The sequence below is a fragment of the Streptopelia decaocto genome, assembly GCF_964273445.1.
Source record: "Streptopelia decaocto genome assembly, chromosome: 1".
In the NCBI taxonomy this organism is placed as follows: domain Eukaryota; kingdom Metazoa; phylum Chordata; class Aves; order Columbiformes; family Columbidae; genus Streptopelia; species Streptopelia decaocto.
Window position 1 is genome coordinate 2259683 of NC_138663.1, and position 15503 is coordinate 2275185.

Genomic DNA, 15503 nt, shown 5'->3' on the forward strand with positions numbered 1-15503 from the left:
CTCCACAAAGGGAGTGCAGACACAGTGCTGGAGGTATCTACAGCTGCTTTGTGAAGCCTATACTATATCTTAATGCTTATGCCCTGGGTAAAGTGTTTGCTGGGAAGAGGTTCACTTATCACCTGGTGCTGCTGGGACTGGATTTCAAGCACTGAGAGTGGCTTCCCCTCATGCAGTATCTTGCAAAGAAGGAGGCCACCAAATGTGGGCACTGACCAGGCTAAATGGGCCAACTGGTCTACCTTGACTGCCTTTATGGTCAACAAAGATGGGCTCCCTGTGGAGCCCAAGGAGTGATGTTAACCCTTGTAGTGGAGGGGGACAGAAGATGGCACCCACTTTGGACTGGCTGCTCTGGGGCTGCAAATGACTCCTTCCTGTCCAGAAAGTTCTTCCTCCTCCCCAGAGAACACTTCAGCTCTCCATGATGGTGTCACCTGTCCTAAACTGGATTTAGAGCAATGAATACTCACACTACCTTCTTCCTTGCAGAATGGGAAGCTCATTGCATATCAGAAAGTTCATTGCATATCAGAAAGACACAAGTGGATGATAACAGCCTGTGCGATGGTCTTGATTTTATGCATAATAGGTGCTCGTCTAAAAACCAGCCAACAAAATCTTGTTGAAGATAGCCCTACTTATTGCAGAGGGTTTGGACCAGAGGACCTTTGAAGGTCACTCCCAACCCAAACTATTCTATGATTCTATAATATGATTCTGTGCAATACAGATCACCCGACAACTCTGAAATGAACCTGAAATTATAGATCTCCACCTTTAATTTATTTCTCTTTTTATAACATGACTTCAAAAACAGAGGCGATGAACTTCACCAGTGTTTTTTAATGTATTGTGGAGAACTAATGCATTTCACCTGATGCCCGGAGGGGTTGTCTCCATGCAGAGGAAAGGCTGAGAGTGGAGCATCTTTCTGGGAAGGCTGGTTTCAGCCACAGTTCGTGCACTGCTTGGCATCAGTAGCATTTGCATTACTGTCAGGAGCTCATAGTCCCTGTAGTGAGCTACCACATGCCTGGAGATGACGAAGAGCCACCCAGACTGATCCCATGAACCCTAGATCTGGCAATGGGACCCCAGCTGGGCTTCCAGGAGTGTTTTTTTCCCATTGAACCCCTGGATGAGGTGTGACGCCAGTGCAGGGATCACAAGATGGTCTGGATTGGGGCAGCTCCACCAGCTTCAGGCTCTGCCCAGAGCACTTGGTGGCTGGAGGTGCCAGAGAGATGCCTGGAAGTAGCAGTCCAGGACTCAGAGGGCACCAGCCCCCAAATACCTTCAAACCTCAGCCCTCAGAAGGCACAAGGTGACTGAGCTCAAGATGTGCAAACTATCAGGACTATCAGGACCCAGCACTGATTGACTCTCCTTGTCTCCTACAGGTCCACCCACATCCCATCAGTGGATGTATCCAAAGAGAAGAGATGTCCAGGAGCACCTAGGAGGGGCTGGGGAGGACCAAAGAGAGCTGGGATTGTGAGGGGAACAAAACCTTGCAAACTAGAGGCATACCTCCAAGTCCTCTCTTGGTCCTGGTGGGGCACCATAAGTCAATGGAGGTTGGCAGATCATGGGTGGATTTTCCTGCTTTGACCTCACTCCTGGTTGGAGGAAGAGGAGGGTTGGAAGGCTCAGGGGCTGCCTTACCTGCTGAGGTTTTGCACCGCCGCTCACATCTCCACTTGGTTTCGAAGCGGTTGCTGTTCCCTCGGCATCCCCCGAAGATGAAGGGCCGGCAGGTATTTGATTCTGTGTGGTAGTACCAGAGTAGGACGTAGTTCCGGCAGGAACCCTCGTCCATCGGCTGCAAGCAGGAGGCTGCAGAGAAACATCGCCCACACCTACTCGTATATTGGACCCAGGTGGGAAGAAGCCACACTCTGCCACCTCCATCCCACCCTGGGCAAATGTGTGGGGCTGGTCCAGGGACCCCCACTGCCCTACAGTCAGCACTTCACCCCAAAGTGGTGGGGTTGGCAGAGCAATGGGCACAGCAAGGAACAAGGTGGGGCATCTGGCAGTGGACTTCCACAGTGGGACGAGCACAAGGCTCCTGGTTGCTCCATGGCACTGTCCACCCCTGTGGTGCCCATCATGGTGTTCTCTGACCTCTACAAGGGGGTTATTAACCCCTGGGTCATAGAATCAGAGGATGGTTTGGGTTGAAGGGACCTTCAAAGCTCATCCAGTCCAACCCCTGCCATGAGCAGGGACATCTTCACCAGCTCAGGTTGCTCAGAGCCCCGTCCAGCCTGGCCTGGGATGTCTCCAGGGATGGTTCATCCACCACCTCTCTGGCCAACCTGGGCCAGGCTCTCACCACCCTCAGGGCCAACAATTTCTTCCTCATGTCTGGCCTCTTTTAGTTTGAAACCATCACCCTTGTCCTTTTGTAACAGGATCTGCTAAAAAGTCTGTCCTGGGGGGGACTTCGCAGGGGCAGTTACATTTGGGGTGTTGCCTGGTGGGGCTCTCACCACATTTTCCTGGTGGAGCAGGACCACACTGAATGGGGTGAAAACACCCTCCATTTTGTTCACCACCAGCTCAACGCCCTGGGTCAAAAGCAGCTGCTTTAAGCCAAGTCCAGAACTGAGTTTTGAGCCTCTGTGTGCTGGCACGTGTAACCCTTTCAATACCACATTCCCTTGATCTCAATGCCAAAAAAGCACTTCCCACCTGGGGAAGTGACTTCCCCAAATGTCACTTAATTCAGTGCATTTCACCTGGTAATGGACTGTGGGCTTCTCGGCGCTTGTGCTGAGAGGGACTCGTTATCTGCTGTGCCCGAGGAGCTGCTGGGGAAGCAAATGGAAATCAAACATAACGAGGCCATGCAAACAAATTAGCCACCATTTAAATATAGATCATTGGAGCCTTACATGGCTTCCTGACGGCTAACAAGTTCTCTTAATAAATGTCACAGAGCAATTGGTGAGGGGAGGGAGAAACCGGTGGCAATAAAATTCTTAATGGTGTTAAACAACTCAGGGAGAAAGGTTGGGTGTTAGTCAGAGAAACTGGAAGTATTTGTGGTTGTTTGCAGGAGATAAATGTCAGGCCAGAGTTTTGTAAGTCTGCGAGCTTTGAAAAGCCAGGAGCGATTGTAATCTGGCAGTAATAACCCTCCGATTGCAGAATCCTGTTAACATTTAGAGCGTCTCTCCTCACTCATCGCTTAGCAGGGCGATTTATGAGCCCTCCTGCCTCAGAGCCGGGCTTTAATGGGATTGTCGGCTGGCAACGGCTGCAGCTGCGATTCAATAACATGTGGTGGGCCCCATCGATCTGAAACTGCCCAGATCCCAAGTGCTGCCTTGATATAAAGCGAGTTTAAACCCAGATGTTTGACGTCTTCGATGTGCGACACAGAGATCAGGAGAGTGCTTGGGGGTAGGGAGGATGAAGGTGATGATGGTTGGGATCGGGTTCTAGACTTAGCTGGATTTGGGGAATATGTTTGGTTCTTAGCAGATTACACAGGTCAACACCAATGGGTTTGACTTAAAACTCTTCCCAAAACTCTGGGAAAGGGCCATGGTGGGTAATAAATGTCAACGCATATAAACTGTAGGTCAACAGCTTGTATAGGCTACAACTTGTTTTGGGGTATAGAAGTGTGTGACATTGGGGTGTCTTGCTTAGTATGAAAGTGCAATGTGTTTTTTCTTTAAAGAATTATTTCTAGAGTAGAAGTACAGGTTGGCCAACCCATGTGCTGGTTGACCAATCAGTGAGCTGACTGGCCAGCTTTTGTGCTGCTTGACCACCCATCTGCTGCATGGTCAGTCTGCAGAAAGCTTTGTGCCGTAGATGCTGGGGGAACAGAGTTTGTGCAGGACCGATGTATGGATGTTGTATTTTAGATGGCTCCTTTCTGCTGGGATGAATCTGACCCTCTGAGCATCTTTTTCTCTGAGATGAAGCACTGATTCTGTCCCCCAGCCTGTGCCAATGGCAGCTCCATCCATGCTACCCAACCCTCCTCCTGGTGACAAAATCTGAGCATATCTTAATTTCTGACTTTATGAATTGCAGGAAACAAGTCTAAACTCTCACTCCTTTTGAGTCCTGCCCTGTCTTGCAGTGTGTTTGGACTTTGAGCACCAAATGCAGAAAGATCCCCACAAGCAAGCCCATAATCCCCTATTCCCCTAAAGACTTAAAGCCCAGCTCTGATGAGGTCAGAGGGTCCATGGGTGGCTGTGGCATGGATTTGAAGATGTGATGGACCTAGAGGAGGACAGCTCACATGAATCCTTCTGGGCGAAGGTCATTTCCAGGTTGCTGCTAAAATTTAGGATAGAGATACCCAGAAAACCCTCAAGCCAGTCAAGTCAAAGGCTGCTTGTTGCCTCCATCAGCGTCGCAGGGGATGGGCAGGACCACAGGGTCTGGAAAAGCCACCCATGAGCCATTATCCCATAGAGACAGAAGGGCGATAGCCAACTGGTAACTCTTCTTTGCCAAGGAGACCATAATGCTTGTCAGGTCTGCATGAAGCCGGATCAAGCATTCCCTCATCGTAATGTTCCCTATAGTGGTTCATGGCCAGAAGAAAGGGTAGATGATCTGAACTGCAGCTAAAACTGCCCCATCCTATCCTTTCCCTGGAAAGATGGCCATTGTCAGCCAGGTATTAAAGGATTTCCCTGTGTCCATCAGGCTCATCTCTTGTTTTTTCCACCAGGACACTGTGTCCCAATTCATCCCGAGGTGGTCCTGGAGCCTCCTGAGGAGCCAACCCATCTATGCTTACGGAATGGGCCACAAACCTCTCTCCAGCCCATGGGCAAGTAGCAGGACATAGTTCACCTCCCTATGGCCGAGCAGTCTTCATCCCCAAAAATGATGGTTGCACCTTGGCTGGCTGGTGCTGCTCAAGATCCTATTAGGAGCTTGATAATACCATGTTCAGTCTTGGATCATGCTCTTGTCCTGTCCTGTTGCCTGGTGTAGCAGTAAATGTGGTGTGAGGAGATGCCACAAACTCACTGGTGTTCGTGTACAGGCAGGTCCGTATTGCACGTGTCTTCAGGGCAGGACCTTGGCCATTCTCTCTCCCCCAATCTCTTGGGCAACACAAATGGACAGAAATAGAGCCGGTTGTTTTCCCATTAGCTGTAATCAGCAGTTTTACCCATTAAAGGTTTTATGAGGCCCTGGTCAGAAATAGTCTGTAATAGCTCGAGTGTTTGGTCTCAGAGATGTAATTTCTGGCTGGTAGGAAGCTTTACTAGAAGTTGCAAAGAACATAGTGGGGAGAGGGGAACAAAAACAGTCTGAAAACGGCTGCTTCCTTCCAGCCTTTCAAAATGCATCCTTTTGAAGGTGGTCATCACTGAGATCACACATATTTGAATTTTTCCTCGCCCACTAGGGCCATCAACTCACAACTCACGTTGTGTTCACAGACCAGCACCTTTTCAGCACAGGAGCATCTCAGCGTGGGAGCCCTCATTGGAAATCCCATTGCTGCCTTATTTCTTTCCAGTCTCAGGGTATAGAATTTAGCGCTGGGTTCATGGAGTGCTCCAGAAGATACTGGATGTCATGGTTGGATGGGAAGCACGCAGCCCCACAGCTGCACTTACCTGCAATAAATGAAGGTGGCTCCATGAAGGGCTTCACTGAAGTCACCGATGTCACACTCTGAGTTTTGTTAAGCATTTCTTCCTGGCTTTCACCATCTCTTCTGGCATGTTCCCGAGGTGGAAAATACCCCTGGAGTTGCCTGTTGAGTTCAGCTGCCTCCAGACCTGCGGATTTAATTGTTGGTTCAGTGAGGATGAAATCTGGTGCCACATTTTGGAAGCCACCGTGCTTCGATAAATGGTTGTAGCTCAACAAAATTACTGCCACTGCAAAATACAGTGTGGGACACAAGTCACAACACAATTTCTCATTGGCCAAAGCCTACAGACCATTGGGGTACGTGGTCAGGGTAGGAAAACTACTTCCAAATCACATGTACCCTAGAGAAGGGCAAGCAATTAAGGAGAGATTGTACTGTCTACTGTCTTCTCAAGAAAGGGAGCAGGGAATACACTAAACTTATTCAGAATAGAGCTGTTTTTGAGGAAGTGGTTCCCAAGAAGTGTGCTGGGCTTTCTTGGGACCTCCATGACAGCACAGGCATGTACCCAGTGTCAATTGGGATGGAGTAGTAATCAAACCTACGTGGATAATTAAATGCTGCTGGATCAGCATCTCCATGGGTTAAGTCCCCTGAAGTGCTGAGTACTGTCAGTCTTCTCAGGTCAGACTTGTTAAGTTACGCACATCCAGCTGTGTGTCTGGATGTGTATGAGGCTGTGGCTCCACCATCCTTCACACTGGGGATATCTGATGCCCCGCGCCTCGAGGGACAACCATGATCTGGACCAGGCTGGCGGGCACATTAGCACAGCAGGTATTTTAGGAGTTCTGGTTTTATGGTGGATGCACAAAGTTTGCAGGTAGAGGACAGTAGATCTAGTGGGGCCTGGTTGTGCAAAGTGAACACAGAAACCTCTTTTGAAGCAATATGGACCAGCAGACTGAAGTAAACCCAGATTAATGCTCTGTGATGTGTCCACTGTGTGTTTTATCTGGTTTGTTTTCCTTCACTAACTTACAGTTTTAACTAATGATTCTCTGTGAATGAGCGATGGAAAGGACTGCGTGCTCTTGGCTGAAGGACTGACCAGCCAGATAACAAGCAGGGCCCTTAGGTAACATCTGAGTCATGAAGGCAAAACACTTCAGCGAGGGTTGTCCTTTGCAGGAGCATGGAGGCTTCTGTGTCCAAGAGCATCCACTGCATGATTCATTTGCTCTGATTTATTTGCATTACAGATTTATTTACATTCAAGGTATGGGACCATGGAGAGGTGATGCCTACCCTGACAGATTTGCATTCTAAACACAGAGCAGGAAGGGAAACAGAGCCCAGAAAGGACTATCTCATGTCTAGCGTAACTAGGAATATCCCACACCAGGAGAGCTCCCAGCTACCCCAGGCACCTACAATTATACTGGATTCTTATGTCCAGGACAAGGTTGGGGCTTCTTCACCCACCTCTCTGTTAAAGTCCTTGCTTTGTAAAATGCTCTGCTTTTGTACACTATGAAACAATATGTTATGAAGGCTAAAATATAGATATATATACACATATATAATGTAAGAGTTATAAAGGAAAAATTAAAGCAAATCCATTCCTGGAAAACATGAGTTCACTGCAGTTTAAAATCAAATTGCTGTCCTGGAGTTACTCCTTTGTCTATTCCTGTTTAAAACATTAAAACCACACTGTAGTGTGGGACCCTTTCCAGGTCTAATGGTGGCCTTTCCTGGTAGGAAACACTCAGGTTAGATGAGATGTCTCAGGCCAACCAAAGTATCAAAGCTGGGTTGACAGATACGACACAGATCTGTGAGACACCTATGGCCCTGGAGAGGATCCAGCAGGATACGTAATCTGGTTTCTATATGGGCAACTAGGTCAACACCCAGGGGTGAGGATCAGATCCAGAGTTGGAAGCTTTCCTCTAGGTGCCTTCATGTGAACTGTCTGTCTCCAGAGCCTACGATGGCCAGCTGAGATCCAGAGCCTGGTTCAGTATCTCCCATGGAAAAACTAGACCCTGAATCACTTGCCCACATGTAGACAAAGACACAGAAGAACCAGGTCCTCCCTGAAGCACAGATGATGAGCCCCTGAATGAACGTGGGTTTCTCTTTTGGGGTTGGCAGATTTGGCCTCCAGACTCCATGGACCAAATGCATTAGATATCCACAACGGGAGCTTAAATGATGAACAGACACCTGCACTGGAGCTTATCATGTTGATGGTTTGGGATGGTGGAGCGACAAGATCTGTTTCGTGGGCAGGGAGAGGTGTTCCTGTGTTAGGAACAGCTTTGATCCTGTCTTGCAGTAGAGGGTAGAAGCAGGAGACCCTCGTCATCTCTCTCAACCCTGTTTTCTCAGGTTCCTCTCAAGAAACACCCACCACCAGAGCCAGGGTCTAAAAGCAGTCAGTGATCCAGCATCATTTTCTGCACTGAATCACAGAAAAAATGCACTTATTCTTAACAACATCTTTTCACTTGCAGTTTTAAGGCGGTTTTGGGGCAAGGAGAACATCCTTTACTGCATGAATTCACATGCATTTCAATGTAGATATTAGAAGCCTTACCCCTTTCCATAAGCATCCTTCCCCACTCACCTCCACAACCTGCAAACATAAGACAGACAGGGCATAGTTTGTTTGCTGCTTCTTTTTCCCTATATAAACAACATTTTTCAACAAAATCATTCTTTTTACAGGCAGCACATGCTTTCATGGACTATTTTTCATCCTTTTTTTGCCCTCTTTTCAAAGCGTTCAAACGGCACCTTAAATCTCTAGGTAGAAAGGAGCATGACTACATAGAACCACAGAGTAGTTTGGGTTGGAAGGGACATTCAAAGCTCCCCCGGTGCCCCCCCTGCCATGAGCAGGGACATCTTCACCAGCTCAGGTTGCTCAGAGCCCCGTCCAGCCTGGCCTGGGATGTCTCCAGAGATGGTTCATCCACCACCTCTCTGGCCAACCTGGGCCAGTATTAAACCACAGTCATAATAAAAAGTGCCTTCCTTATATCTAGTCTAAATCTCCCTTCTTTTAATTTAAAGCTCTTATCCCTTGTCCTATCACAACTGGTCCTGATAAAAAGTTTGTCCCCATCTTTCTTTTAAATACAGAAAGGCTGCAATAAGGTCTCCCTGGATCCTTCTCCAGGCTGAACAACCCAAACTCTCTGTCTGCCCTCATAGGAGGGTGATCCATCCCTCTGATCATTTATCTTAACGTCTGAAGCATCTTGGCAAGTGTTCATAAACCAAAACCCCCCTTGGCCATAGGAAGACCCCAAGGAACAGGGCAGGAGTGGGGCAGCTTTCTGCCAGACCCCAAATAGCCAGACTTCTGCGGGGAAAGAAAAGAAAGATCTTAAAAGCCTGATACTGTTATGATGTTGGAATTATGTGATAAAAACATGCCCAAATGCCGTGCTTTTTGTTACTGTTGTGGTGCTGGTTGGCAGTTATTCACTGCCGCAGAGGAGAGGTCTGTGTGTCAAGAAGTACCACAAAGTAGAGAGAAATTAAGATGTTGTTATCAGTCAAAACGCAGCTTCAAATTTTACCCTGTGACCCAGCGCCTTTCATCAGTCAGCAGGGAAATGGAGATGACCAGGGAGGAAATCTTCGCTGAAAAAGATCACGGGGGAAGAAATGGGAAGAGAGAAGGTTTAAAGGTAAAATATTAAGTTTGAGGAGGAGGTCAGGACTATGGCAGAGATCTCGCAGCCCAGAAGACCATACTCATCTCCGAGCATGGAGAAGCGACGCGTCCCCGCTTGCTGCTAATGGGATGATATTTGCTCTGCCAAGTCAGCACGTGCTGGAACTCAAATTGCTTCAATTTAGTTGCTGGCAGGTGTCAGATCGGTGGCCCCGAGCGTGGCTTGCTGGATGACTTACCGCATCCGTCTCTCATTTCACTCCTGACCACCTCCTTCACCTCTTCCTCCTGTGTCACGGGGGGAAAGCAGAGGTTAGCAGTGATTTTCTGCTCTACCATCACCTCCCTCCACTTTTTGCCCCATTGCAACTCTGCTTGTCCCACCAGAGGTGGCCTCTGGTGAAACCACCACAGCTTGGGTATGGCCAAGATCAGGGACGTATATTTGGTGTCACAAGGACCTCGGTTCAAGATTTGTAGCTCATCAGGGAAATTATTCCCTTTGCAAATTCAAGGCCATCCTGTAGGCAGCTCCTCTTGCCAAGAGCAGCTGGGATCCCCAGCCCAACATGAAGACCATGACACACTTCAACCCCAGGCTGGCTTTCCAATTAGTCTCCCCACTCTTTGGCACTGTCCCAGGAGCCATGGTCTCTCATATGTTCCTCACCTCTGAGAAGCTTCTTCAAGCCACCTGCATCCGTGCAAAAGGGCTGCTCAAATCATACTGTAGGCTTGACCCATGGAGAAGGGCTGTAGCATTAGATTTAGGTGAGGTGTAGGTGCACCTCATTCAGTTCTTCTCCTCTACCTCTTTATCAGCTCAAGGTATTCCCCACAGAGCAAGACATCTGGTCTAATGGATTTTGAGCCTATCCTTCAGCCCTGGGCCAGCCAACTGCTGCTGTTTCAGTGGAGCATCTTCCATGTGTGATGGTTGGTATCCAACTGCACTTCACATGGTCACTACCTCTTATCCCTTCTAGAGCTGACAAATTTGGGGGTACTTACTTAGGGAACTGGCCTTACTTCAGCTTATTTCAGTTACCTTTGCCTGTAACACCCATGGTAAAACTAATCTTGCCTGGCCTATGTGCAGTGGAAAGATGAAAGTGCATCATCGTGTTAGTCAACCACCACACTTATTCAACAGAGCGGAGCTGCAACATGGACCTTGTCCCGACCCCTGTGGGTCAACCATTTCTCCAAAATTTATAAACCCACAGCAACAGCTTTTGCAGTAACACCAGCTCCCTAATCGCTTTGAAAATGGGGTATATTTCTCTCCCATGCTCTTTCTTTTTATTTGGTCAGCCCTGTGGCATTGACACTGATCCTGTGTACCAAGCAGAAGTTTAAAGCGTCACAGGGAGGATGGGAGAGGGGAAATGTGCCCTGGGCTCTGGGTGGTTGTTTGGGTTTGGCATCGTACAGCCCAGCACCGCTCCCACCCCGGCTTGTGCACATCTGACGTCTCTGGGTAATGGCCAACACTCTCATTTCCCAGATATTCTCTGAATGAACCTGTTTCTCAGCATTTCCCTCCTCCCCTACACCACTTAGGGGTAGTTTGCCCTATTTTCCGTAATAGGATGTGATCTTGGGCTAAAGTACTCACAGAAAGACCAGGATCTCCCTTTTCTCCTTTCTGGCCAGCTGGACCATTTTCACCCTGTTAAAAACATTTAAGTTATTACAAAAGCTCAGCAGATTGTCCATTAAATGCTCCAAGAATAAGTGCACCTTAGGGAGGAAGCGATACACCGGGAAGGGGCAGATGGGGAAAAAGACTCACTTGTTTTCCTATAAATTTTAGAGACATCTGTGAGTAGCTCACTGAGCAGAAAGGAGCGGACTCATCCACGTGCAAGAAAGCAAGAACAAAAGTGTGTATCAGAGAGCTGGGTGCAGGGTCCCAGCTTTTTTCGGGAGCTCTGCTCTGTCCAAACAGTAAAGATGTTACCACCTACAATTTAAGTCAGGTTTCTTTGCCCTTTCTAAGTGACCGCAAAGGTTGAGGTGGAAGCACGAAGAGGAACTGGCCTCCAGAGAATCTCTGGAAACCAGACCATGCAGAATGTTGCAAGTGGGATTGCAATCTTAGCCCTGAAAAGATTAAACAGAGCTTTGCCAAAAGGGATTTTTGCCTCCTGGGAGACAATACCTTAAAAATTTCTCTGCTCAGGACTAGCGAAAACTGGATTTGTTGAATAAAAATACTTAAAAATATTAAAGGAAAAAGAGCAGAGGACTAATGATCTAAATTAAAGCTGCGATGGTAATTTTTCTCAATTCGCGCTCACTTATAGGGTCGGGAGCATGTGGAGAAATTGAATTACCTTTCTCCAATACAAGGAGCTAATGCAATGCCACCTTCTGATGCAAAAAGCCCTTGTGTCAGTGTTGGCAGGACCTGAAGTGCGTAGGGATGGACGCAGAATGTGGGTTGCAGGTTGAGGTCTTGAGATTAAGGTCTGTTTTTATTCTCTGATGTGCATTAAAAGGCTGAGCATCGCCCCTCTGTACTGAAGCACTGCACTGAGTATTGTTTTACTCCCAATCTGCCATGGCAAACACAGCTGAGGATGTGCTGGCCCAAAATATGATGTTTTCCCAAAGAAGTCTTATATAAAACAGCTGGCAGCCCACAGGGCTCACAGCAGTTGTCCCAACTGGAGGTACCTTTGGGTAGAAGGCCCATGCCCAGTGCCCAGCACTTGGGTTTAAAATGCTCTCTGTGCTTTTGTTGTTGCAAAATTTGGAGAGCTGAGAAATGTAATCTGCAAAGTCTGTTCACCCGGGCCCAAAGCTGAGCTCTGCACAGCTGCAGGGGGGTGAAGAACCTCACTGGGAGGTGAGGTTGGCTCATCCCCATACTGACCATTTCTCCTTTTCGCCCGTCCATGCCCGGGGGTCCCCTGAGGCAGAGCTGAGGTCTCCCCCTTTTCCCTCTTGGACCCTAGAGGGGAAGAAGAGAACTCAGTTAGAAATGCCCAAGTACCTTCCAGAGGTATCCCACACCACCGGTTGGGATTTTCCCTTGAAGACCAACTTGGGCATCAGCAGGCGGAGATACTCAGAGCCCTCCGGATCTCAAATATTCCCCAGACAGATCAGACATAGAGAACTATAGAATAGTAGAATAATTTGGGTTGAAAGGGACCTTCAAAGCTCACCCAGTGCCCCCCCTGCCATGAGCAGGGACATCTTCATCCCAATCAGGTTGCTCAGAACCCCGTCCAGCCTGGCCTGGGATGTCTCCAGGGATGGTTCATCCACCACCTCTCTGGCCAACCTGGGCCAGGCTCTCACCACCCTCAGGGCCAACAATTCCTTCCTCATGTCCAGTCTGAATCTCCCTCCTTTAGTTTAAACCATCACCCCTTGTCCTGTTGCAACAGGCCCTGCTCAAAAGTCTGTCCCATCTTTCTTATTTGGCCCTTTTAAGTACGGAAAGGTGCAATAAGGTCTCCCTGGAGCTTCTCTTCTCCAGGCTGAACACCTCAATTCAGGGCCCTGGGTCTTGCCCCCTTTGACCTGGACAAGCACGAGATGTTTCCTCTGGTCCCTCCCTGCAGAAAGGATGGATGCTGCAGGGGCAGAAGACAGTTTTGTCTCTCTAACACTCTGTCTGTCCCAGCACTAATTTAAGAAACAGAGTCTCAGCAGGAGGAGAAGGACTTGCAGATGGAGATAATACCCTCCCCCGTTAGAAATGAGGGTGGCCTCGCTGCTGCAGTTCAGACCCAGGGACTTTCTTTTTTAATTTAAGGAAAAGACAAGTAGCAGTGTGGGTGTAGAAAGTGACATCTCACAGTCTCCCTTTAATCAGTGTCCAAACGAAAGCCATTTGTTATCTCATACAGGGCTTTCTGAGCATGCAGTGCTTGTAACTGCTGATATAAAAACTTCCAGCCTTTTTAAACATACATGAGGGGATCTCGTATGTTCAGCTCCTTCCTCCCTTCTGTGATTCTTTTGATAAATTTTTCATTGCAAGGTACAGCCTGGGGAGCAAGGGAAAAAAGAATAATGCTGCTGCTATTGTCTAAAGCTGTATCTAGTCAATTTTTTATTGTTCTGGAAGGGTCTTTCTACACCAGCATCCCTTTAGGATAAGGCTTGGGGTAGTCCTTCCTATAATCACCCTGTCAGCGAAGCACTGGGTGGGATTCAGCTGTAGCTTTAGGCTGCTGAGCAACACAAGAGGCCCAGAGCACCCCCTGTGCCCTTGCACCATGGACCAGATTGCTCTAGGTCAAGCTTTTATTTGATGGAGTCTCAGGACACAATGCAGATGTTCCGCTTGACCCTCTGTGTGATGTGGTCCTTGCTGCACCACCTGTGTTTTCCCTTCCTTAATCACTTCTCCCCTAAGATTTAAACCCCAGTGTTGAAGTTTTGTTGTTGTTGTTTGTGTGTGTGTGTGTGGTTTTGGTTGTTTGGTTGTTTGGTTTGTTTGGTTGATCAGGGTACAAACTTTCCCAATATAAGATGCTCTTCCTTTGTAAGCAGGAAAACCAGGTTAAGAATCAATAAAGCCTACATAGACATCTTTATACCACCCAAGTCAGAAGTTCTGCAGGGGGATGTAGGACAGGGAGACCTTTGAGACTCAGGAGAGCGGCTCTAATGAAGTGCAGCCTCATTCAGACTTTCACATAAAATTGGGTCCGAATCGTCTCAACTTCTATCCTCAAAAACCAAAGCAATTTTCACCAGTGTATCTTTACCAGCACAGTCCTGAACCTTCAGATGCAGCTACACATCAGCTAAATTCTCCAGGCTATTGAATGTACTTCTCACTTGGTGAAGGATAATCACTGGTGATTGGTGTTTGGATTGTTTGGTTGCGATAATTCAGCAGGACATAACAGATTAAAGAAGAAAATCCTGCCAGAGTTCTCTACCTCTTTTCCCTCTTTTCAAAGCAGCAGCACAATCTAATTGCTATTTAGCAGAAAACTTAAGTATTTTACAAACCATATGTGTGTGTGCGTACATGCAGTCTCGAGATACATACATATATGTATATACATACATGAGGATTAAATCCCTACACGTATTTATATAGAAATATATCACTTAAGGGTGAAACATGGCACAACAAATATCTGTCACACTCACAAGGTGGCAGGAGTTAAAACAGGGTTATCCCATAGTCATCTTATCGATAATAGTTGGTCATTCAGGTAGACACCAAAGTCCAGCTTTTTTTATATTCTCAGTTCTTTCATGTTAATTTATGTATTCTCTTGTCCAAATCTGAAATTCAGCACGACTGAGAAGGGTATTTTCATTTCCAGTCCTCTTTCACTTGAAAAGTTCTTTGTTACTTAATAGATGCTGTCTAAGGGTGAGCGATTAACATTAATCTCTAGCATCGTCCCTCTGCATTGTGTTGGCAGCAGCGAGACACTTCTCATTACCATAGAATCTGGGGGCAGCATGTTCCTGCTTATAAACAGTATTAGCATGTCTCATTTCCAAGTCTTTTTATTACATTTCAAAAGGTGCCCAGCATGTCTTGCATGCAAAGACACTTATTAAGTATGGCCCACAAATGGGGTCTGAAAGCCACCAGCTCCTTCCGAAACCTCGGCATCCTGCTCCCCAGATAATTAACAGGAGGGGTTCACCTGATGCCCTGCTAACTTGAAATTATCAGCCTTCCTTTCTTCACTGAGAGGTCACATCTTACACTGCAGATAGGAAAATAAGAGAGGAAAGGGGGGAAAAAAAGGTCTCTGGTGTTAAATGCACCAAGAGATTAAGTAAATTGATCAAGATGCCACAGAAATACAGCAGACTTTATACTCACCTCCATATGTGAGATCTCAGATGTCAGCTTGTAAGGGGTGTGGAGATGTACATGAGACATGGTGACATGTGGCGACACATGTGGGGTGCTCACCCTCACGAGGGTTCCGGGCATGCTACAGACCACTTGCAGCTCACCTGTGGCCCTGGTTCACCCTGTGGCCCTTGAGGTCCCTCTGGTCCAGCGACTCCAGTCTTCCCAGGCCATCCCATTTGTCCTTTGAAGCCCGCCAAGCCAGGAACTCCCTTGGCCCCCTGGGAATCACCAACAGAGCAGTTCATGCACAGGTGGTTTTAGAGATGGGCCAGTCAAACATCACCCGAACGCTTTCACGGCATTGGCAACAAGGGTAGACCATTAGCGTTAGGTTAACAGTTGGACTCGATCTTGAA

At 47.6% G+C, this 15503-nt stretch overlaps 1 protein-coding gene across 1 annotated transcript in view; it reads right to left on the bottom strand.

Annotated features, from left to right (window-relative positions):
* Window positions 1-1397: 1397 nt before the first annotated feature.
* LOC309449650 (uncharacterized protein) overlaps window positions 1398-15503 on the bottom strand; it is a gene marked incomplete at both ends in the record, with an annotated part of 103188 nt that continues 89082 nt past the window's right edge. Inside the window, 8 exons of the mRNA XM_082071916.1 lie at window positions 1398-1459; window positions 1669-1839; window positions 5616-5780; window positions 8202-8240; window positions 9530-9578; window positions 10909-10962; window positions 12172-12249; window positions 15249-15365. Of these exons, the coding sequence (XP_081928042.1) occupies window positions 1398-1459; window positions 1669-1839; window positions 5616-5780; window positions 8202-8240; window positions 9530-9578; window positions 10909-10962; window positions 12172-12249; window positions 15249-15365 (735 nt within the window). The remainder of the gene's footprint in view (window positions 1460-1668; window positions 1840-5615; window positions 5781-8201; window positions 8241-9529; window positions 9579-10908; window positions 10963-12171; window positions 12250-15248; window positions 15366-15503) is intronic.